Source organism: Opisthocomus hoazin, chromosome 1 (genome assembly GCF_030867145.1).
Source record: "Opisthocomus hoazin isolate bOpiHoa1 chromosome 1, bOpiHoa1.hap1, whole genome shotgun sequence".
Classification (NCBI taxonomy): domain Eukaryota; kingdom Metazoa; phylum Chordata; class Aves; order Opisthocomiformes; family Opisthocomidae; genus Opisthocomus; species Opisthocomus hoazin.
In genome coordinates this window covers 27,073,506-27,097,774 of record NC_134414.1, presented here as the reverse complement: position 1 = coordinate 27,097,774, position 24,269 = coordinate 27,073,506, and the positions used below count along the sequence as shown (strand labels likewise).

Genomic DNA, 24,269 nt, shown 5'->3' with positions numbered 1-24,269 from the left:
ACAGTATGCTATGGATAACACAGAAGAGTAACAAACACGCACACAAAAACAAACAAACACAAGCATAAGAATTCTTCTCAAGCTGAGAGGAGTGAGAAGGATTTACCCAACTATCTCTTGAAAAGCCAAATTTTGGCAGCCCTAAACTTGCTACGAAGACACATTCCTTTTTCTTTTCTATTTAATGGTGAATTCATTAAGTGTATCATTGAACTCATCTCAACAGAATCATGTGCAGTTATGGATTATAAGACCATTTTAAAGATCTTCAGAAAGATTTGGATTAATATGAGACCTGTTGGCATCCTGTACTAGATTTTTGCATGAGAGACTTTTAAAGAAAAGATCTGTTGCAGTCTGTCAACTAAAAAGAAGCTCAGCTCAGAATTTTATTGTGTGTGGCTGTCTGCTCATTCCCCACTCACCCCATTTAATGAATTTGTTAGAAAGAGCTGGAAAGTCTGCAGCAAACACTTGGAACACACAGGAGTTTCCACAGGCCGAGTAATCCCGAGCAGAGCTGGCAGCACAGCCAGCAGGTAACAATGCCCAACACTTTCCTTTGTGTTACTTTGATTATGACATTGTCAAACATTAATGAAGGAATTTTCTTGTCAAGTGCCTGCTTCAGGCAACTATTTGGGAAAAGAGTTGGTGACATCAGTTCAGGCAGTTCAGGTAATGAGATTGGAGGGAAAAAATTGCATCTCCTCATACCCCTTTTTCCCCTACAAGCCTTGCGTTTCAACAGGCTTTAGTCCATGCTCTCTGGATCAGAAAGATGTCTGTGCTGGGGAATGGACACAAGGAGGTGGTTGAACAGGACAGGAACAGCCTTGGAGAGGCAGACAGGAGAGGTGGTGATCAGCAGACCTGCTTACAGACCCCCACTAGAACCAGGACTTTCGGCAGCAGCCATGAAGTAGTGAACAAAGTGAGCCAAGGACCATTCTCTGGCAAGGCACGGACCATATCCACATGGGTAAACTCTCACCCTGCAGACCAGGCTGGTCTCCTCCATACTGGTCCTTGGGAACAGCCCCTGGTGACCACACACTAGCAGAGGTGGACAGTGAGCTGGGGAGCATGCTCCCAGTCCAGCAGTATGGACAACCTTGTGTGAGCCTTGGAGGCTGTGCCCTTCCCACTGTTCAGTTCACTAGCAGAGCAACAACCTTTGGGTTCCACAGTTTGTTTCTTCCCACAGAGGTAACTGAGAATATGAAGTGGCCTCAAATTCCCACTGGTGCTGACTAGAAGAGGCTGAGGTGCATGATGAGATGGGGAGCCCATGCTGTGATGAAGCATGTGGACAGCAGCAATCTGCCCTGGACAATCTTTTCTTTTTTTAAGCATTTCATTGCGAGAAGTTTTCTACCTTTTATTCGGTTGAAGACAGTCATGAACAATATACCTCCACGCCACGCCGAGGTTCTAAAGAAAGCACCTGAGGAGCTGCCAATGCCACAGGCAAGGCTGTCCACTATCGTTAATTCAATTCCATTATGGACTCAGCCTCTAAGCACAGCTGGACTGCCTTCATGCCTGAGCTGGGACTTTTTGATCTGCGCTACATGGACCTTAGCACAGGCAGCTCAAGGAGCCTCGCAGGCTTCCCACTGCACAGAGGTAGCCCTTGAGTCTTCCTCATAGAGCTCTCCAGGCCTTGCCTTGGAGTCTCCTGTCCGAGAGAGCACCTTCTAATATTTCCAGCTCATGGCACCCAGAGGGGTATTTAATTGTTCCTTCTATTTAGCCAGCTAAAGGGTGCTTAGAGATTACAGATCTGAGTGATAGCAGCTATTAACACTCCCTATCATAGCTATGTAAAGATCCACAAAATAATGATCAAAGCCCTCCAAAGCCCAAACTGGATGTGTGAAATAGGGTGATCTGTTTTTTTTCCCTCACAAAGGTAATGCAGAGTACCCATCCCGCCCCATTGTCTCCTAGTCTCCAAAATCTCTGAGTCTTCAACATTGTCCCTTCACCAGGCTAATTCTGATCTACCTCAACCCACCCTAATCACTTTATTTCAGATTACATTGCAGTTATCTGCTATGAACCTGTGCTGTGCACAGCTGCTCTTCTAAGCACCCGTCCACTTCATGGATCAATCATTTTCCTTTCTCTTGATCCACACTGGAGCTAAACCAGTCCACTCTGCATTACTCCAACTAGCAGGGGACGAAGACACTTGTCTTTAGGGTGGCAGCCCAAGAGAGCAAACACCGTCCTCTGCTATCAGCTCCTGACTCCTGGGCTAATGCAAACTTGTCACACAAACTGCAGTTTCATTGACTTTTCCTTCCCAGACTCTCCTCCAGCCAACCCAGCTTCTCTGAAGAAGCAACTTGCTTGGGTTCAAACCTTCCCTCATTGAAATACCCACCCAAAGTCGTATTTCTTGGAGGAGTGGGGGAATATGCTTTGGATCTTCTCCAGCCCACAAGTGTCCTCCTTCTAACCCTAGTCTGGAGTAAATTATGCTGCAGGCTTTCCACAACCTGAGTCCTTCTCATATTAAGAACAGTTCTCAGCAGTGCACAGAAATCGGTCCTTTGCTCCCAGATGTGTCTGCTGATCCTGTCTGATTACCTGAACCCCAGGTGTACAGGCCATAGACATCTATGGTCTTCAGAGGGTCGTGTCACCCTATAAACAGCTAAACAGCTGCACAGTCTAGGTTATTTTGGCTTTGATTTCTGTTGCCATACACTAAATGGTAATAACCTAGTAATTTTCCCTCGCCTTACAATGCGATTGTGAAGGTGAAGTAATAATGGCTGGTATAGACAAGCTCACAATGACTTTAATAATTCCTGCTCTGGATGCAAAATACAGGAGGCACAGCTGGAAACTGAAATTAGAGAGGAAAGGGCAGCAAGCACTGTGCTTTCTGTGTTTGGGATGAGATGGTGCTCTATGAAAAACTATAATCCGTGATCACTTCAGTAGGTTGCCTGTTAACATGCCATAAGGGCCAATCTACACTCACACACAATATCTTAATTTGGGTATTTGCCAGGTTTTGATTGTCAACACTGTCACCAAATTTGTTATTTCAGTGCTGTTCCTTGGATAAATACTGTATGTAGAATGAGGCAGGCATTAAAATAGCCTCAATAATGCTACGAGACACACAGAAAAAGAAATATTAAGTTGGGTTTTTTTTAAGACTGGTTCAAATTAAATACACTTGTGTTATCTTCAGTATTTATATAAAAAACTTAGTTGCTGAGCTACCACAGGTCCCAAGCAGTGGACGCAAGGACACATCACAGACCCAAATGTAAGTCCCTCTTCCCTGTCCTTTAAGAAGATTTCTTATTTGATATGCCGGTCAATATAACACATGGCATTAAAATGAGTAAAAAGTCAATCTGGATGATATATATAATCTAACAGGAGTTTTGATAGTCCCTGGTTTTCAGTACAGTGAAACAGCAGGCAATTAATTTAGACCTTTAGTGCTCTGTGTGCAAAAACCTGTCAACTTTCCCATTAAGGAGGAAATGTCTCTGTGGGCAAATCATATTCATTTCCCAAAACTATTCTTCAGGAAAAAAAAAAAAATTACATTTATGGACAAACCCAAACAGCGTGTCTTTTACTTTCTAAACATACATCTTTACACTACTAGAAGGTGACTGATTTGCTGGGAAACACTGGAGGAACACAGTGACAACTTCCAGTCACGCATCAGACATCGCAACAGGGTCAGTGCCAGAAACAGTTAAGAAAGTTTATTTCTAGTGATCACACATTGCTTTGATTTAGTATTTATTTCTTATTTGAGGTTTGAGAACTAACTTCTGGCAGAAACAAGTAAGCAAATGATCACCACCCGGCATACAAAAGAGGCTATCAAAGCTGCCTCCTTACCTCCTGCAGAAACTTCTCGTTCATTGGACCGAAGTGATGTCCTGGGGGCCTAATTCCTGACACTACAAGGCCAGAACTGAAGAGTCTTGGCTTCTGGAGGTCAGGTTTAAATTTGTCATACAGGATGCTGGGGGGCTTTGCCTCCCCTCCATTGGACGCCTTCTGCTCCGTAGAGATGGGCATGCCACACGGAGTGCTACCAAAGGGTAGCCCCGCTGGTGCAAATGAAGGGTCGAGCTGCTCTATCGAACGAGGGCTTCTCCTGATGTATGTGATGATTTTAGGTCTCACAGGTTTGGGCCTAGGTATGGCAGGTTTCACCTCAATGCTTTCTTCCAGCTTTTCACTGCAGTCACTGTCCACATCCGCCTTATCTGCGAGGGAGCCCTTGGAGTGGACCAGGATAGGTTTTGGGATGGCACTGCTGCAAGCAGTCTTGATAGGCACTTTGGGGGATACGTTTAACAACTGCGTACTGTCAATGGGAGGTAGGACTGAGGAGGGTGACAGTTTGTCAACATGAAGTGCATAAAGGTCCTTCAAATTACTGTTTGATAGTGTGGGCTGACTATGAACATCCAGCGTTGCCACCGGGCGCACAGGGGTTGGGACACATATAAAGGTACTAGCCTTTGACGAAAGATTACAGCTCTCTGGTGCTTCCTCTGGAGAATGTTTCTGTGCATTACCTGTCTTTTTACTTGGAACTGAAAAGCTCAAAGTTTCCAAATCACTGTCATGGTTGTCAGGTTGTTGGTTTGACGCTTTCTCTGCACTGCGTGTTCCGTGCTGATCTGAGAGATCAGAAGCAGGCACGGCAGCATCCTCGGTGTTTCCTTTGACTAGTATAAGTTTATTCTCATTAACTTTCAAGGGTTTGCTGTCAGGTAGATTAATGTTATGTATAAGAGATAACTCTTCACCAACTGTTTCAGCACTACATGCGTCAACTTCATGTAAATTCTCATTTTTTCTAGGTGTCACTTTGCCACTGGATTTACTGTTGCAGGTGAGTGGAAATATTTTTTCCACTTCTTTGTCAGTAAAGTATTCCTCACCAACCTGGCTAGTTGCCCTGTTGTCACTGTCATTGCTTCCTCTTCCTTCCCCACCGATAGTGAGGTTATCACTTAGCAATTTGTTATCAGGATAGGTTACCACCTGGCTTGACAATGGTTCCTCTACTTTATTACAGGTGTCTTGAAAATGGGATGCTTGAAACTTTGATGCATCAGACCCAGAGCCTTTCTGTTCCTGCATTGTTGTATTTTCATCTTCTTGACATCCCAGGAACTCTACCAATGTAACTCTCTCAATCTTTTGTTGACATGTATTTTTAGACTGTAGAGATGGTGCAGTCTTAAGCTCCAATTTTTTACTTTTATCACCCTGACCTAATTGTGCTTCTGATTTACTAGCAATCCCATTGGGCTTAACAGCTGAATGTTGAGAATGAGAAGTATGCAGTGTGCTTTCAACATTAACATTTGGTACATTTTCTGGTTTACTTATTTTCTTGTTCCCTGAGGTAGATGGGTTGGAATAAAACACAATATTTTCCTCTGAGGTATTGTCAAGTGGATGAAACACCATCCCAAGAAAATGATCCGTGGACGTTTTTTGTGATTTCTCTGCATTTCCTATCAAATGGTGTGATCTGTCAATGGAGTCTAATGATGCAGAAAGCAGACGTTTACACGACGCGCGGCCCACACAGTCTTTTGCAAATGATTCAGACTGAGGAGAAAACTTACTTGGTCTTCCCAAAGAAAGCCTTTTTATTCTTTCCATCTCCACAGTCCTGGGCATTTTACCCTTAGAAAAGTTCTGGGTGAAGTCAACATCACCTTTGGAAATAACATCCAGGTTGGCATCATTTGTGCTGCTTTTTAAATTGGACATACTTTGTCCTCGGCTAATCCTGATATACCTTGATATATTCTTAGCTTCACTGGTCCTACAATCTTTCCCCATTTCCCTGCTTGTGGTGGAGGGCAGCTTACTTTCCTGTACACCAGTGTGACAGGTCCGAGAGTCTTTGAAGTTTAGAAGTTTATTCTGCTCTGTATTCAGATGAGTAGCATTCTCTGATCCTCCAGAGTGTATATTCCCACTCTCATCTGTCATAGCACATTTCTTAACATCACCTTCAGTGGTTCTAACTTTTGTCACAATTTGGTTGGCATTGTTATCCCCCACACTCACTATGCTTTCATTATTATTTTTTATTTCGCTGCAGTTGTCCTGAAGCTGGGCATGACATGACTTGTGTGGGATTAATGGAGCACTCATTTTGAAGCTTCAGGTGACTGCTTTTTTGGCAGTCTTAATTAATGAGAAAGCTTTTTTCCCTTATCAGATTAACTATTACTCATGCTTCAGTTATACATTTAAACTATAAACTGATCAGTAGAAAATTCCTTGTCAGAAAGCTTGGAGTCTCTTGTCAGAGTCACATTTTTGTGCTGCTGAGTTGTCATTCGTGTAGCCTCTGGAGCTAGGAAATCTATGACATGCAGTAGAGAGGTTCAACGAAAGCAAAATAGATCTGTCAAGTTCCCTCTGAATGAGATCCAGTTAATCCAGCCAAACTATAAGAAAAAAAAAAACAAAAACAGACAATGTTACACTGGTGTCAGGAATCATGCTAACTAAACCGAAGCTTAAACCAACAGCACTCCCAGCTATATCCCCAGGATACAGTGCGTTCAAACATTTCAGATGCTGTTTCAATCACGTCCTTGCTCCAAGCAAAGATTCTTCGAGTAGCACAGATCTCTGACTTGAGAAGTTACACAGTTAAAACTGTCTTGGTTAAGAAGTGTGGTTGCTACTGGTTTTAAACCACATAGATGTACAGCTGGAAATAGGCATAAATAGCTAGGTGAGGATGGGACCCCGTATCGATGGTCTAAGCACTTTCATGTTGTTATAACAATGTCTTCATTACACCAAGGGTGGCTACTGGTGCATTTAAAGCACCACTGTATAGACAAGCCACAAGCAGTAAAATTCCAGCTCCATTAGGGGACGTTTATGGGTTTACTTCCTTGCCTTGTGCAAACCACTGCCATACTTCTGCTGACACCTCATCCCCTTTGACATTTCATCTTCATATCTATAGATGCCAAGAAAGCAAAAACTATGACTAAAGGCCTGTAAAGAAAAACTGCATTTTTCTGAGACAACTGCCTATGTGTATGTTCAAACATAGAGGATTGTACACCAGTCCCAACACTGTGCAGCTCCTTTTGGCTCCCTCCCACCTGTGGCTTTGGGAGCCCAGATTTTGTCCTCTATCACCTCCAACAAGATGAAGGGGAAATTTCTGTCTCTGCCATGCCTAAATTTACTCTCTGAGATATTTCTTGTATCCTGTTATCTTCATACCCTTCATCATAAAGAAATACAGACACTAGAAATTGGAACATGTTCCATGGTTCCCAGAAGGTAGAATTCAAAGCACTTGCAATGCTCCCAGCTGTGCTGGGTTTATAATCAGGGGCTTGCAGGGGCACTAATTAGAAGTGCTGATTAAGTCCACTGCTCTGTCTACAGCATCTGGGTGCAAGTTTGGGCTGGTGTTTCTAAGACCTGCTATGAGCACGTCCTCCCAGCCTTCACAATCAGTTAAGCAATGCTCACAACTTCTGGCTCTGAGCTCTATCCAGTTTCTTTATACGGCGCACACACGTTAGTTGAGTCTGGATTCAAGCTCCTGGCATAGTTCCAGGTCTTCAGCAAATAATAACTAATTAAATTAATTCATGAAACAGAACACAGTATTAAGAATTTCACTTCAACACCACAGAATTGTGTTATTATAGATCTTATTTGCAAAGAATTGTAAAGCTAGACTTTTAAACTACTTTTGTGTTCTGTCCTTATTCCAAGAGAAAAAAGAATCAAATACTTAATAAAGTAAATACGGGCATTATGGAGTTTTTTGGTTCATTTCTAGTTGTTCCTTTCTTCCCCCAAAAAATTACAATACCAGAATTTACATATTCTTGTAAATTTAGTTAGCTAGGAAGGGGCATTGCTGGGGTCCAGAGGAAGCTGAGTTCAGTCAGCTCATGTTTCTCCCTCAGCTGGCAACTGGAAACACTCTGGGGTACCAAAAGTGAGGGTCATGAAAATGATCAGAAGGCTGGAACACCTTTCCTATGGAGAGGCTGAGACAGTTGGGGTTGTTCAGCCCGGAGAAGAAGGCTCTGGGAAGAACATATTGCGGCCTTTCAATACTTCAAGGGAGCTTATAAGAAAGATGGACAAAGAGATTTACCAGGGCCTGTAGTGATGGGACAAGGGGTAACTGTTTTAAACTAAAAGCAGGTAGATTTAGACTAGATATAAGGAATAAAGTCTTTACAATGAGGGTGGTGAGGCACAGGAACAAGTTGCCCAGAGAAACTGTGGATGCTCTGTCTCTGGAAGTGTTCAAGGCCAGGTTGGATGGGGCTTTGAGCAACCTGGTCTGGTGAAAGGTGTCCCTGCCCATGGCATGGGGGTTGGAACTAGATGATCTTTAAATATCCCTTCCAACCCAAAGCCACTCTATGAATCTATGATTCAATGATTTTATGATTCGATTAGAAAATTCAGTGAGGAAAGCTTTGGGGAACTGAGAAAACGATGGAGGAAACTCATCCTCATCTTTCTCACACTACCTTGTACTCTCTCACCAAAAGTGTCACCTGATGGCCCAAAACTTGAATAGATTGTAGTGAGTTGACCATGGCTGGCTGACACACGCCCATCCAGTCACTCTTTCATCTCCCTACTCAACAGGATAGAGGGAGAAAGAAAGATGAAAAGGCTCATGGGTCAAGATAAAGAGAAGAAGATCACTTACCGAGTATCATCACAGGCAAAACAGCCTTCACTTGGGGAAAATTAATTCATTTTATTGCCAATTAAAATAGAGTTGGGTGGTGAGGAACAAAGACAAAAAAGCTAAAATGCCTTCCCTCACCCACACCCTTTTTTCCCAAGTTCAACTTCACTCCTCCATTCATGGCTCCTCCATCCCTCCAGTTGCTCCTTCCCTGTCTTGTGCTCCCAGAGACACTGAAACTCCGGGTACTATGTCAGTACATATAAATGAATTGGTAAATGATGATGATGATGTACTTTAAACCGTAAGTACCACATCAGGCTGATGCATTTAAAATGTACAAGTAGAGCAATACATTAATTTGCCACTTATTTTCTCTAAATCTCTTGCACAGGTTTAGAACAAAGTTAATTAGGGCATTTAAGATTATGAACATGGTGCTAAGAGGTCGTTGGTTCTTTTTGGTTACACTGCCCCCAATATGATTAGTAGCGATGCAAATGAAGATAGTTTTGAAAAAAAGTTCTGAAATACCTGTACTCATTCAACGCATCTTCACACACAGCATGTGAGACAGGCCATGCTGGTATGCTTCAGAGACCAAATCAAATAATTTGGTTTAATGTTGCTTACACAAATTGATCAACATGTGGGTCAGGAAAGGTCTGTCCCCTCTCAAACACAGGGCACTGCACAACCTCAGTATGCTGCCAGCTAAGATTAACCTCTCAAAGCAGCCAATTCTGGTCAGAGACATGGACTTCAAATGTATGTGTAATTGCATTGCTTTTAAGAGAAGGGACAATGAAACACTGTCTATGCAGAGATTAATCTCTGGCAGTGTTAGCATTGCTCCTGTGCTTCTGCCAGAGTCAGTGAGAAGGGATGGGCACCTTGGAAAAGTGGTTCTTCTCATGCTAACACCTTTTGGGATGGACCCTATGTACCTGACCTTCTGAGTGCATCTCTTCGGGTGCCATCCAGTCTCAGATTAAGGATGTCACAGACTTGAAGAACCCATTACACCCTTACAATTAGCATCCATACTTACCTCAAAGTATTTTCTTCTTCTGCAGAATATTGTCTGTTTAACTTTGTAATCTGTTTTGCAGTTGCCATTACAATTAATACACAGAACAGTGATTCTACGTTTGAAAATAATACAAGACTTCATTCTGCTGCAGAACATACTGACAGCACAGGACTTCTGCTAAATTAATATAAAAACATAATCAAGCATCTATGTCAATTAATACCATGTTAATCCACTTTTCCCTGTTAAGGAATACAAGCTTTTGGGTTTGATTCAATCAGTGTGATAAAGACATACATAGTGTGATAGGCACATTTGGGAACAAGATGCATGGTTTTGCGTTACATTTGGAATCTTAGAAGGTTTGATCATTCTTCTGTCAATAACTTCTATTTAAGACACTTTGGCTTGCATTTTCTGTAGGATAGTTTATGTGGCACTGTCCAGGCTCAATTTCACTATGCTCTTCGGAGTCAGTGAGAAGAAAAGACTCAGCTGTGCCTGGGTTCTGCTGCTCTTCCTCTATTTTTTATTACCTTCCTCTCTTGACTGATGTTGGCTGACATACACATATCTAAAGTCACTGCCTGCTGTGCAGGAGTGCTCTGAGATGAGAGGTGTGAATCTCCTAACTCTTCAGATGTCCTCTTTAGCACAGGAGCAGGGGGTAAGAGGAGACTCAATCCCAGCAATGACAACACCTCATCACTTAGCAGCATCTCACTGGGGATGCTGGACAAAAAACATAACTCCAAGTCTTACAGACTGGACATGGTATATGTAAACCTTGATGTGGGTAAACATTTCTTGACACTATATAGTGGAAAAATGTCCCCTTTGAATTACTTGGAGTGGAAAATGAAGTTATAGTTCTCCATGTCACAGCATCTTGGCAGGATGCAATAACTATATTTGTGAAAAAACCTTTACAAAGTGACATGAATATGCTAGACAGTGGAATAAAATGGTATCCATCGGACTACGGTTAGCTATGAATCCCAAAGGAAGGAGAGAAGTTCAAGGAGTCAGAAACTTAAATAGTTTAGTTTAACTTCAGCAGTATCAGTTTCCTTCTGAGAAGTCCATCTCTCAAGAACCTCTATTCTAAGCCTGAGCCCATGTAATGATGATCTTGGAAAGAAGTCTACAAGAGTTTCTTCCTGTCTGCTATTGCAGTTCCTCCCCTACACTCTGCTCCATCCTAAACTGCTTTTAGCCAGCAGGTACCGCCCTGTGCTCTGGAGACACCAGGGACAAGGTGAAGTTGAGCTGGATGATTTCTGTCCCGCAACACACAGCATGGCTGCAGAAGCAGAGCTCAAGTTCATAAAATGTAGCTGGCTGGAAAGGGAAAGTAGCAGCCTGCTTCTAAATAGTCACAGCAGCTTTTTTTGATTAAACAAGCAGCACATGAATATTGTTATTCTCAATAGGCACCAAATAAAAGAAAAATGGTAAAGCATTACCATTTTATTGGCTGTCTCTTTTGTTTTCAGTTTGCTACAAAAATAGAGCATCCATAATTATGAGATATGCAAAGGACTTATCAAAACACATGGAAAAATTAAAGTGGAGATCAGAAATAAAACCTGAAATCTGCTGAAAATTTTGGCTCTTGTATAAACATTTCCCGTCACAGCTGCTTACCCATCCTGGTACTGAAAGACTAAAACCAGAATATTTACAGCAAGATACACTAAAAACATCTGATTGTATGGCTAACACCGTGCATCACTTGCACTGATTACTCTTTCAGTACAAAGTGTATGAGAAGAACCTGAATACCTTACTAATCATCTGCTGTTGAACCAATGCCTCTTACTACTTCCATTAAAAAAGCAACGGGTGTGTAAACAGCTGGGGCAGAGCCAGTAGCGTGCAAGTGGTCAGCCATGGGCCAGCATCCCCCCATCAGCTGTGTGTTCCTGCAAGGTCATTGCTCTCAGCCTGGTGGGGTAGTTGCTTGTGGTGCCCGGGGATGAGGATCACACAGGCTTTCAGCTGTGTGGGGGCCCTGCACACCAGCCCACTTTGTCACGACTCAGAAAGAAGACATAAAGTGTTATGGGGTGTTTATCCTTCCAGCAGGCAGCCACAACTGCCTGATCACAGCCTGGTTAGGATAGAATAAGAATAAGAATAGAATAAGAATAGAATAGAATAGAATAGAATAGAATAGAATAGAATAGAATAGAATAGAATAGAATAGAATAGAATAGAATAGAATAGAATAGAATAGAATAGAATTTCAGTTGTAAGGGATCTACAATCATCATCTAGTCCAACTGCCTGACCACTTCAGGGCTGACCACAAGTAAAAGCAAATTATTAAGGGTATTGTCCAAATACCTCTTAAACACTGACAGGCTTGGGGCATTGACCTCCTCTGCAGGAAGTCTGTTCCAGTGTGCGACCACCCTCTCAGTAAAGAAAAGCTTCCTGATGCCCAGTCTGAACCTCCGCATCGAAATCATGAGGTGAGAAGCCTCCAGTCATTCCTGTCAAAGGCTATCTTGGTCATAGGCTCCAAGCTCACAAACCCTTGCAGCATCCAGGACACGGGCTGGGAAAAACTCCAACTCTGCTGCCCTCTGCACAAGCAGCACAGCTCTGGACAGGATGAGCATCTTTGCATTATAGCACCCACAGACAAACTTCAGTGGAAACAGACCCCAAGAAAGAAATCTCAGCCCACAGGAAAGATGCTCCTATTGTCTGACCAATCCAGCAATGGAGGAAGATGGATGAAATTACATGAGGAAATACATTTGTATGAGGCAGGAAACAGACGCGGTTGTTATAGTCACTACAGAAAGCTGTCATGAACCGCAGCCTCGCAATAAGCACAGCTGCCCCAAGAAATGCCACAGGGGAGAACCAGCAAACCAGCTACAGCCTAGCTGAGGACTCCTCAGGGAGAAGAGATGCCACCTCACCTAACTCCAGGGATGCACACTGCCAAAAACTGAGCCCCATGGATGAAAAAAAATACAGTGCTGGAAGGGAAGGAGGTGGGAATATCTTCTTGAGAAGCCCAAATCCTTATGAAGAAATTCTTCCAATGGTGATGGAAGTTGAAACCTGACGCTAGGATATTAAAAAAAAGCCGATAAACCTCTTGGAGTGGGTAACATACAATCAGAACTAATTAAAAGTGGTGGAGAAGTGCTCAGCCAGGCATGTGATAATTTTGTTAATGTGATTTGGAAGGCTGAGAACTGAGATTTGGATACGCTCCCCGATGGCTTCTATTCATAACGAAGCAGCCCCAGCTGTTTGGGGAAATTGCAGCATAATCTCATCGTTGGCAGATCCTATGGAAATGCTGCTATGGAATGATCCTATAGAAATGTATCATGAAGAGGACAGTACTTTATCAGACAGACATCTCTCTGCCCAATGAGCAATTAAGACATAGTCAGAGAAGAGAAACGGTAGAGCAAATGTTAAATCTTTACAAACTGTAAAATGATTGGAAAGCAGTTCTTACTCACTTGTAAAACTGAAATGATCTGAAAATAGTAGCAGCTTTTGTAGAGTGTGATCCTGTAGCATTTCGAGAATTTCAGTTTTAGTGGTTTTAATGCCTTTACAGTGAATAAATTTTAATCTTTTCATTATTTACATGATTACCTATTTTATATCTATATAAATATAGATACAAAAACTGGATATAGAACAGCTAATGGTAAGGAATGAGTGGTTTCATAAGCCAAAGCCAAGGTTTTCAGTTATATTTCAATTTTTATTCACCTGTAAAACAGGTTTTAGTTCATCCAAATTATTAACGAACTTCTGCTGTTTTATCAAATTAATTTTATCAAAATCAATCCGAACAAAACAGATTTTAAACATTTGCCACATTTAGCTTGAAAATTTGCTAAATTAAACCTTTTCACTTTCCAGTTCTAAATAATATTTCAAGCTCAGATTTACTTCATGTTTACATGTTCAAAAGATTTTCAAAGAGCAAGTCAGGAGACACAGAAAGGCTATTTCCTCTACACAAATTAGCGTTTTCTTTTCCCAAATAGTGGGGTGATAACAAGCCTAGTGGAGTACTCTGGTTCTTGCTTTCACTAGGCCTGTGAAGAGATTTTTCTTTTTCACTTTTTCCCTTGGGTCAGTATTTCCCCTTTGCTTCCAGTTGCCATGTCACATGAAGGATATCTCACACACCAAATTTGCCAGGTATGGCCACCTACCTTCACGGCCGCTTGCCAAGCTCCTGAGCTCCTGAAAACCGAGCCCGTGATGAATAAGACAGCGACATAGCTGGAGGAGGACTGCTGAAAAGGATTCAGCCCTGGTCCCCCTGACCACCAGAACCAACCAGAAAGCACCCAAAGCACAGTACAGTCTTATCCTCTAGGTCCTGCATGTTTGCATTCTTCGCTCTCATCTCCCAGGGATTTTGGGGTCAAGTAATATAGTTCCCTTATGCAACACCCCCAAGAGATCACTAGGAAGCAGCACAGCTCCCTGTTTGCTGGAAATCATGGACACTTGCATCACTACTGAAAGAACAGCAAAAGGTAAAGGTGCTAAAGCAAGGCTGTCCCCTGATTTTTCCCAGGGGAGGGGAAAGGCAGTATCTCTCTCCATAATCTGAAAAAATAGGACTGAAAAATCAGGTGCCAGCATGAAACCCTACCCCTGGAAATCGCTGTAGCTCCTGGCAGAATCACAGCATATAACTGGCTTGCAAGTGCAACCTTCCTTTCTGAATAAAATGTAAAAATGGAAAAGACGCTCCACATTAGAAGAATTTTCATATATATGTATCCTTCATTGTCTATGTATGGCAACTGAAGGACATCAACACAGCAGGGAGAGCAAAGAGATTACACAGTTTCCCCCTTGGCTGAATACTGCTTTCAGCACTGGAGTGTTTCATCTCATAGGCCCTACCACAGATGGGAAACAGCCACAACCACAAGCAACTGTTGTTGGCCAAAGCAACCTGTGGTTGCTTGGTTTCCCTGAAGAACAGACCCACAACTTTTCCTGCCATAGTAGTGGCAATAGTGATGCAAAGAGCTATTGTCTAGAGCTATAAAGTCTTTGCACAGCTCCTTAATTTACCTCCAGTTACACCATGGGGATCAGTATGTCTTCAATGCAAACAGATCAAACTCCTTCCCAGATAATGTATATAAATTATTTATTTTTCATAAGAAACTTGTAAATGTCTGGGGCTTGGGGGTTTTTTTTGGTCAAACCCGCATTTTGTAATACAAATCTGAAGAGCTACCCTAATAATTTATTACCAGTGAGGGCTAAATTCCCAAAGCACTTTATGTGGAAAGGATCCTGCTTACTGCTGTTTCTAATGACTACAGGATTTGGGATTAAAGATTCTCATTATCAGAACTGACAAATTATTTTAATTATTAATTTCAATCAAGTCTCCACAAGGCATAAGCCTTAATACTTGTTTTTCAAGACTTCTTTTTTAACTTTTCCATTTTCTTTCAAATGTACACTGTTGGATAAGACAACATACTCCGATATAAGCAAACCTATTAATCGGATCCCCTCTCAAAAGGCAGAAGTCTCTGATCATCTTAGCAATGAACATCAACTCCCCTCTATCACTGATTTGATAACCACAGCAACTTACTTGAACAAATGTAAGGTATCATTTTAATTCCAGCTAAGTGCATCTGGGTAAAGGTATAGCAACAACTCATACTTCCTAAGGCACAATGCTATTCAGGACTTCAAAGAAAAACAACCAGCAGAACCTCAGGGAAAGCCACTGTGTAGAGAGGCGGTATTAGATGAGGGCATCCTGGTTGTTGAAGTAGTAGGAGCTGGTAAATCGAGCAAGGCAAGACCTCAGCCCAGAGCTCCAGTCCACATATATCTATCATGCCACAGTCACGAGCAAAACACAGGCAGTACAAGAAAACCTTGAATCAAAAGCCCAAAGGAGAGAAATTTACCACTGATCACCCCAAGGCACCACAGAGAAAACGAAAATGGCAAGAAAGCAAGCAGCAAAGAAGTGTTCTTGGGGGCAGGCATAGTCAATGCAAAAATTGATTTCTCCCGAACAAGTGGAAACAAGCAGAAGAAAACTGAGGCATCAAGTCCATGCTGCCATAGCTCAGCTGACCTGCTGCATATGCACATGTTACCCCAGGGTGGACCCCAAACGCAAGGCGCGGGGACAGCCCTGTGCACTCTTCCTTTTGCATGCGGATGCTAGCAGGGCCACCACGCGTGCACTGCTTCACCACCTGGCACTCTTGGGCACAGCAATGCACAAAGTCCCGCTAATGTAAAGAGGGGACAGTAGCGAAGGTAGGAGATGCACCATTGCCTCCTGTAGTTCTCCTCTGTCAGAAGGGAGGGAGCAGCAAAGGGATCCTGCCCATCCTTTCCGAGCACCTTCACCCTGCAGAGTCCAGCCAGCAGTTTGCTATGTCCCTCTGTATCCAAAAACATGAACTGCAGTTTATCATAAAATCTGCAACAGCCAGACGGTGGATGCGCTGGGCCCCAAAACACTGCCTAATTTATTTCTGTACAGCACGAAATCTTGACATAGAAAAGAGTATAGGAAGTGTTTCCAAAATGTTCATTGTTTTTTTTGCTAAGACTGCTAAATCTTTCCTGCCTCCCAAAAAACATCTGGGAGACAGAAAAAATATATTTAGTTGTAACACTCAAACATGAAAAAAGTTCATAAATTTGCTTCCTATTGAGCAAAAAACAGAAACTCAGAAGCTTTGTCTACTCCAGCAAATTTACCCACTGCTGATAAAGCAGTTACAACCAGTGCTGAACTCAGTTTAACTTCAAGTGTAGCCAAGGGTAAACTGTCTTCCCACATAATTTTCTGAATTCTACTGAATTCAAAAGCAGGTAAATGTGTCATTTCTTAACTGAATACCTAAATATGAATTTTAGATTTGCACATTTCAGTTTGAACAACCACCAGTTCTGTAATGCTGTCAAACTTTCAAAAACATTACTGCAGTCAAACTTTCAGAAACATTACTGCAGATACACAGAGGCAACCCAACAGTAAAATCCAAAGCAAATGTAAAGCACTATCAGATATTCTGGACATTCATCCTAACTCCAGCAAAAAATCTTCCATAATTTGATCTACATTTCCAAAATATTTTCCCTTGTGACTTGAGACCTAGGGGGAAAAAAAACCACTGTCAATTTGTTTTAAAAAAAAGTGGCAATATGAAAACTGTGGTAAAATCCAGACTGGGCTCTGGACTAGAGGACCCTGGTTACATCAGTTACAACGACCACCTGAAGGTCATAAAGCTCAGCATGTTTTTATTCACAGTTGCACTTTCCTACCAGGCTCTGTAAAATACACGAAGTAGGCTTCCAGGTGTAACTCCAGCTGTTAGGAAGGCAGAAGGAACATACATAATTATTCCACTCAAGCCACTCTGACTGACCAAGAAGCTACAAATTCAGCAGCGGCAACGCCATGCTGCCCACCATGCACCATGTGGCTGTGGTGGCTGGGGGCTCACCAGGGGTGAACTGGCAAGGAAGCTCCCATTTAAGAGCACAGAAGGCAGAATGCAAAATCTCATTATTCGGAAAGGTCAAGCACAACTAATGCATTACCTGCCTGCTGCTACTGATCCTGAAAATGTACTACAAGGACTTCAGAGTGACCACTGTTCTGTAAACAATTTTATTTGTTCTGCTTAGAAAAATGTGTATATATTGCTCAACAAAATTTGCAGCAACTTGTCTGTCAAAAGATTGCATCCCCATTTTCATAAATTAGCAGAAATTTGATTCAGCTTTAGCACTCTATCACCTTTCTATTTACCATACACTCTATCACTATGCACTCTGTTCATGTATAAATAAAATAAGAAATACTTTCATTGTGAGTTTTGGGGAATTTTTTCCTACTGTATTTTTCAAGACAAAATTTATATACAATAAAATGATAGGATTTAAAAGCTTTAAGTTCGTATTTATTTTATATTGCCAGTTAGCCCCCACAGTTGTGCATCAGACATATTTTGTATGTATCAGATACAGATCAACTGAATGAAAATCAGCAAGCACTCACCCCCTCAGCCCAGGAAGAAAGGGTTGTTTCTTTCCAGCATGGTGGCTCAACTTACAGTAGTCCCACCCTCTGCTCACCCCAACTGTACAATTGTCTTCCCTCCTTCTGAAGCTGGGAAGAGGTTCAGGCTTTGTTGCATGTGTCAAAAACCAGTCAAGCTTTTGGGCAAAGCACAGAAACTAGCTCCAAAGCATGACATACTGCAAAGGAAGTACCCGCAGGTTCCCTTCCTTCTTTCTCCATTTTGACTCTGTCTGCAAACTGAAGGGAGAAGGATGTAGCCTCCCAAGGGACTACTCAAGACTTTCCAGCTTTGCTGGTGGAGCTGGTTGGAGGACAAGCTGAACATGAGTCAGCAGTGCGTCCTCGCAGCAGTGAAGGCTAACCATGTACTGGACTGCCTTGCCAAGAGAGTAGCCAGCAGGGCAAGGAAGGGATCCTTCCCTCTGTTTGGCATGCATGAGGCATCTGGAGCCCTGTGTCCAGGTGTGAGGCCTCAGTATGATGATACTGGAGAGGATCCAGAGGAGGGCCACCAAGATGGTTACAGATCTTGGGCACATGATGTGTGAAGCGAGGCTGAAGGATCTGGCTTGGTTCTGCCTGGAAGAGAGGAGTGTGGTGGAGGGTTTAATACCTGTCCTCAGCTACCTGAAAAGGGAAATAATAGAGAAGATGGAGCCAGACTCATCTCACAGGTGCCCAGCTAAAGGAAAAGAAGGAGAAAGAAGATCAAGTTGCGGTAAGGATCATATTAAGTGAACATAAGTGGAAAAGAAATCACTATGACAAGGGCGAAGCACTGGTACAGGTCACCCAGGGGTTACACGATCTCCATCCTTGGAGTTTTTCAAAATTTGACTCAGAAAGGCCCTGAGTGACCTGACCTAATGAGGAAGGTGGTCCAGCTGTGAGCAGAGCTGGGACTAGGTGTCTTCCAGGAGGCCTTTCTCAACAAATTATTCCATTATTCTAATAGCAACAGCTTCACAGGAAGAGGAACCAAGGACAATTTCATGACACACTGCTGGCAACACCACTGAACAAGACACAGTGCTGACCCGACAGCCTGAAATGACTATTTGTGTCTCCAGCACAGTGCATTTTACTCAAAATAGTACCCAGAAACTGTAGCAGTCATTGTTTGCTCAGCACTCCAGGAATGGAGCAAAGACCACCCATAATATAAAGCTACTTTGCACTTCAGAGCCCTGCTCTTGGTTTAGGGGCAGTGATAATGCTGGAGCCACCAAGGATGTGGCAGAGACATGGTACCTAACATTTACCAGTGAGTTACGGTAGCTCAGGTAAAACTGGCAGGCACATGACCTCAGCAAACAGGAGGATACAATCCTCCTTCATGCCATAGTATTTATTTTTAACTCTACTGAGTTTTAGGCTGTCTCTATCTGTCCTCACCAGGGCATTTAATAGTGTGGCCATGGTTAATGACATAAAGAAATGACACAAAAGAAATGGGAACCCTATAGAAATCTACTTCGCACAGGAAAACTAGTGCCACTCTGTTTTAGTGAGTGCATTTGCTAAAACTCAGAAGATCACTCAAAACACTCATCTTGTATATCCACTTTTCTTGTGAAAGCACCAGTCCCAAGATTCTGCTAACACCTATGGGAAAAACCTTGAAGGTAACAGTGGCTCCTTACTCTAAATGTCAGCCTTACTGAACCTGGTATGTGAATACTATACCGAGATCTTTCTTCATCAAAAAGTGTCAGAAAAGCAGGACAAGAATTTCCCTCCATTTCACATCTGTGACATCTTTGTCAGTATATTATTCCTGAGAGAAAAATTACGGTGCCCGTTTCCTTCTATATGCTAAATTAATCATTCTCCCAGTGACATACAGAGAAGAACAGACTCAATTGCTCACCTTTGCAGAGCAAGTAAAAGTTTTAAGTAAAATTCTGTAAAAACTTCTTTTACTCTACCTGATGCAACAGCATATTTCTTTAATTAAACCCTAGATTCTAATTCTATTAGAATCACAAATTTCATGCGATAAGGGAAATTATATATGTAACTGAATGGTAAGCCTTTCCTGGGAGGAATATAAGCAGAAACTCCAAAAGAACTGAAGAAAATAAAGCAGACCAGTTCAATCTATAAGCAGGAGAAAAAAATAATACTACAACCATCTCTGCCACTTACAAAATGTATTTCTTAATCTGAATAAATAGGCAATGATACAGCAGATAGCAGAACTATAACTAATACTGCAAGAATACATAGTGGCCAGGCTTTGGTCTCACTTTCAGCAGGTAGCCATCCCGTCTGCCCTTTTCCCCTTCACTTCTTTCAATACCATTAAAACTACAGGACTGATCCTCGATACAAAGGACTTCCCAATAATGCCAATATAAAAATCTACTTTCAGGAGGTCTGTGGGACTGTGCCTTTTATTTTCCCAAGATAAAGTAGTCTCAATGATCCAAAGTTGCAATTCTTTTTTTTTAATTACTTCAGGAACTAGGAAAAAAAAAAAAAAAATCTACAAATAAAAAGTCTGTGATCAGCTGGCTTCCTTCAGCCTCATGATCCACAGTGCACCAGTAGCCAAGCAGTCAGTAATATTCACTCATCATGTCCTTAACTGGAAAGATACTTTAGATGTCTGGAAACAGTCATAAAAAAAGACAGCACTGGAAAACGGCGGACATGAATTTACCTATGTGCTCTTAGGGAACTACAGAAGAAATGGATATGGAACATCTAATATGCTGTATTAGTTGTATTTTTAAATAAATTTTGAGTATTTTTAATACGCATAAAAGTTGTTTTGAGTGTTTGGCAGATTGTAATACAACTCTTGGAAGTAAAAAAAATGGAAAACTAAAGACTACTTTTGCTTGCACTTCACTTACAGCTCTGAGCACACGAATGTTTGGGACCTCAAAAAAAGCAAGATAAATACTAAATAGGATAGCAGTGTCCCATAATTAGCCACTGCATATCAGTAAGGTAGTTAATCAAACATTGTACTTAGATTTCATAAGGAGACATGGAACTACCACGGGATGTTTTTAAGAATATTTTAGACAACTTCCTCCTAGAAATGATGCAATTCTGGATTGTCTTGCCTTGAAGAAGAGGAATGGATAATGTGACCTCCCCCCTAGCCTTATTTTCTAACTCATCTATGAAACTTTGGGAAAAAACTATAAAAGAAACTAACATATGCAACATGGATAAATAATGATTATGGGAACTACAAGCTCCTGTCCAGCAAATGCTTACATATGTGCTGAACTTTATTATCTTAAGTCATCTTACAGATGTCAAGGGGATGACTCAGAACAGTAAAATTATGCACATGTCAAAGTGTTTGCACTATGAGTGCAATAACTCTCACTTCTGTATAGCGTGAGGAAAGACGACTGTTCACACTTCTATGCCGCCTGTATGAGAGCTTTCAAATCAAAATAATTAATGTCTGGAAACGTCTGGCTAGTGAAAAGCTTTGTTTGTTTGTACAGGAAACATTTGTAGGACTTTAGACAAAGAAAAAGTCATGGGGCAATGAATCAGTAAGCCTTGTAATGATTTTGTACATTCGCTTGGAGTGTATGGAGATGAAATAATAAGGATGATTTAGTGTCAGAAGCTCCCACTGGTGAAGTCAGGATGTCTTGACATGAAATGTTGTAGGATACTGGCACATTCTTACCATGATCTCTAAAGACACCTTAATGTTATCAGTCTTGAAGTGAAGTGAGGTAGCCTTGTTCAATACTATAGAATATATTTATAAAGTTAACAAATGGATGAGTCAATGTGATTATTTAGGGATACAAATCCAACTGTCTACAGACTTTTTTGTGGGGGTGTTTCCCACGATGGGATCTCTGAGAGCTGTTTTTCCTCTTGCCAAAGCAAAGATAGGACGTGTGATGACAGAGTGCTAGGGGTTTTGTTCGAATGCTTACACAAAAGGAGCAATAAAGACTGTTAAGTCACACCTGGTTTGTCTCTACTGGACTAATATGCATTATGTCAGACAATCACTTTAATAACTTTTATGTAATTGCTTAGAGGATTGAATCTGAAAAAGAAATAGCAGTTCAATTGGTCTGTCTAACATACAATACTCCTAAAGTAACATTATTAGTGGTAACAGAACGAAAATGAGAAAAGGAAAATTAAAGTTAAATGAACATTTCTCCTGCTGTGACTCAGTTTTGCACCATGGGCATTACTAGGGGCACTTTGCCTCGAAAGGAGCAGGACCAAATCTATTGCTTTAATCATTAAAAACTGATTAAAAAAGAGCCGTGAAAAATAACCATTAGGAAACTATTGCCCTCGTGCTGCAGAATGGATTAGGGATGGAAAAATGAGTGGCTTGTTCATTTAGTCTCATTGTTTACTTACAGTAACTTGCATGAGGCAATAAGGGAATATAAATATCCAAAAGCACAATGGAAGAAAGAAAATGTCCCCTTGCCAGGAGTAATACATTAAAGAAGTAGGGTGCCTCTTAGGTATTCCACCCTTCTGAAAATGAGTTATCTTTCAAGAAAGTTTCCACCGGTTAACTGACCATGATGGCAGTAAACACAATGCAAAAACTGCAAGAGTGTATTTTTAATAACTCTGCATCTTCTTCTCTTTGGCAAACTGTCTAAATACTGTTGTGGCATTATATTAAACTATCTCACAAGGACTCAATCAGCTAATGTATTATTGCTGGGCTTGAAAACACGTAAAGAAGACCAATTTATAAAAAGCTTCTCTGTGTTCAGTGTATTAATTTTTTGATTCTTCCAAGGAAGGAAGGCTGTTGCCAAAAACTATAAGCCAGTATCTTTTGGCAAACCTTTTGTAGCGTTATCTGATCAGCAGAGACATTAAATCTGTACTGCAAATATATATTCGTCAGCTTATTAGAAGGTGGAATCTGTTGTCTGTGACACATATACATACACAGTTGATAAGACATGCTATAACAGCTGTTGTGGAGATATTTCCCCATAATTCACTCAATGCGAGCAACATGTACACAGCTGACATCTTCCTAGTGAAAAATCTTGGAAAGCCTGCTGACAGAAGTCACTGCACACAACCATTAGCTGTGTTGCCATTTTGAAATACCTTTTTCCCCCTTTGCCTTCATTGCACTCAAAAGCTGCACCTTACACTAACTATAGGCTGCATTTTAAAAAGGGACTGCTTACGCAGGACTTTCAGTGTGTGAATCGCTATACATCTAGTAATTTCACAAGTAGGGAATAGCCATGTGAAAGGTTTTCTTCCCTTGTTAGCACATCATGTTAAGTTTAAATGGCTAAAATACATTCTCAGGAATGACACGCTTACATGGCAAATTTCAGTCTAGAGTTGGGGTGGTTTTTTTTTCAGTGAATGAATGCAAACCATTTACAGAAAGATTTTTTAAAAGAGAGACTGAGATAGAGCCTTCACTGTACAACAGCAGTGGGCATTGCCATAAAGCAGAAGCAGGATGTTACAAGCTGTGGGGACAGTTCTGCAGATCGTAAATCCTTGCAAAACATATCCAAGGCCTTAATTACTTTCTCTGTAATGCATGTATATCTAATCATGTTTCAACTTTCATCTTCTCTCCTTTCTCTCCTATAGTCTTGACATGTAATATTCTGTTCAAAGCACAAGCAAGCAGAAAATTCTTTTATCTTATCCTTGGGGAAAGTGCAAAGCATCAAGCAGAGGTAACAAAGTCCCTTCAGCATCTATCCTCTTTATTAACTGAGAAATACCTTCCAGTTTCATATTTTGCAAGAGTGGGCAAAAATCTAGTGGTGTGAGTGCATAAGGAGTCAGATGATGTCTCTGATCTAATCTCTGCTACATGATATGAAGCCCATGCCCCTATCATAGACATGAAAGCAAAGACAAAACTGCACTGGCAGCAACCAAGACGCAAAGTTTTCTGCACTATGGTTTTACTGTAGATACTTATACTTTCAGGATGTTCTTTATGGTTATATGATTTACCAAGAACTTTTTCCATTAAAACACACGGCTCAGTTTACATCAGCTTGCAAAAACAATGACAAACCACAAGATACAGATTTCAGAATTGACAGCTTACGTGTGTTAGGGCATACTTGATATGGATTCTGCAAATCGATTTTAAGGATAAAGGGAATATTAGATCACAGAGCCCATAGTATTTGGTCATACAGTCGAATCTCATCTACATGAAGACATTATGTTGACATCAAGAATGTGGATAAATTAAAGCATTTCTGTCCCTGAGAAACCAGGCAGAGACAGGCGAGATTAAGGTATAAGAATGTTTGGTGTCCATGCAGAGCAGTGAGTTGATGTGCTGCCTGCAGAGGCAGTGCTACTAGCAGGCAATGGTCCTCCTTGATACAGAAAAAAAAATGATGATTTCTCTGGTCTTTGCTAATCTGACTTTGCTAATTTATTCCCAGTCCCAA

The 24,269-nt window shown here is 41.5% G+C and overlaps 1 protein-coding gene across 5 annotated transcripts in view; it reads right to left on the bottom strand.

Annotated features, from left to right (window-relative positions):
* MTUS2 (microtubule associated scaffold protein 2) overlaps positions 1-24,269 on the bottom strand; it is a 318,231-nt gene that overhangs the window by 201,033 nt on the left and 92,929 nt on the right. For all 5 annotated transcript variants that reach the window (XM_075419965.1, XM_075419956.1, XM_009938145.2 and 2 more), the window contains one exon: positions 3,886-6,476. In XM_075419965.1, the coding sequence (XP_075276080.1) occupies positions 3,886-6,177 (2,292 nt within the window). In that variant the 5' untranslated portion in view covers positions 6,178-6,476. The remainder of the gene's footprint in view (positions 1-3,885; positions 6,477-24,269) is intronic.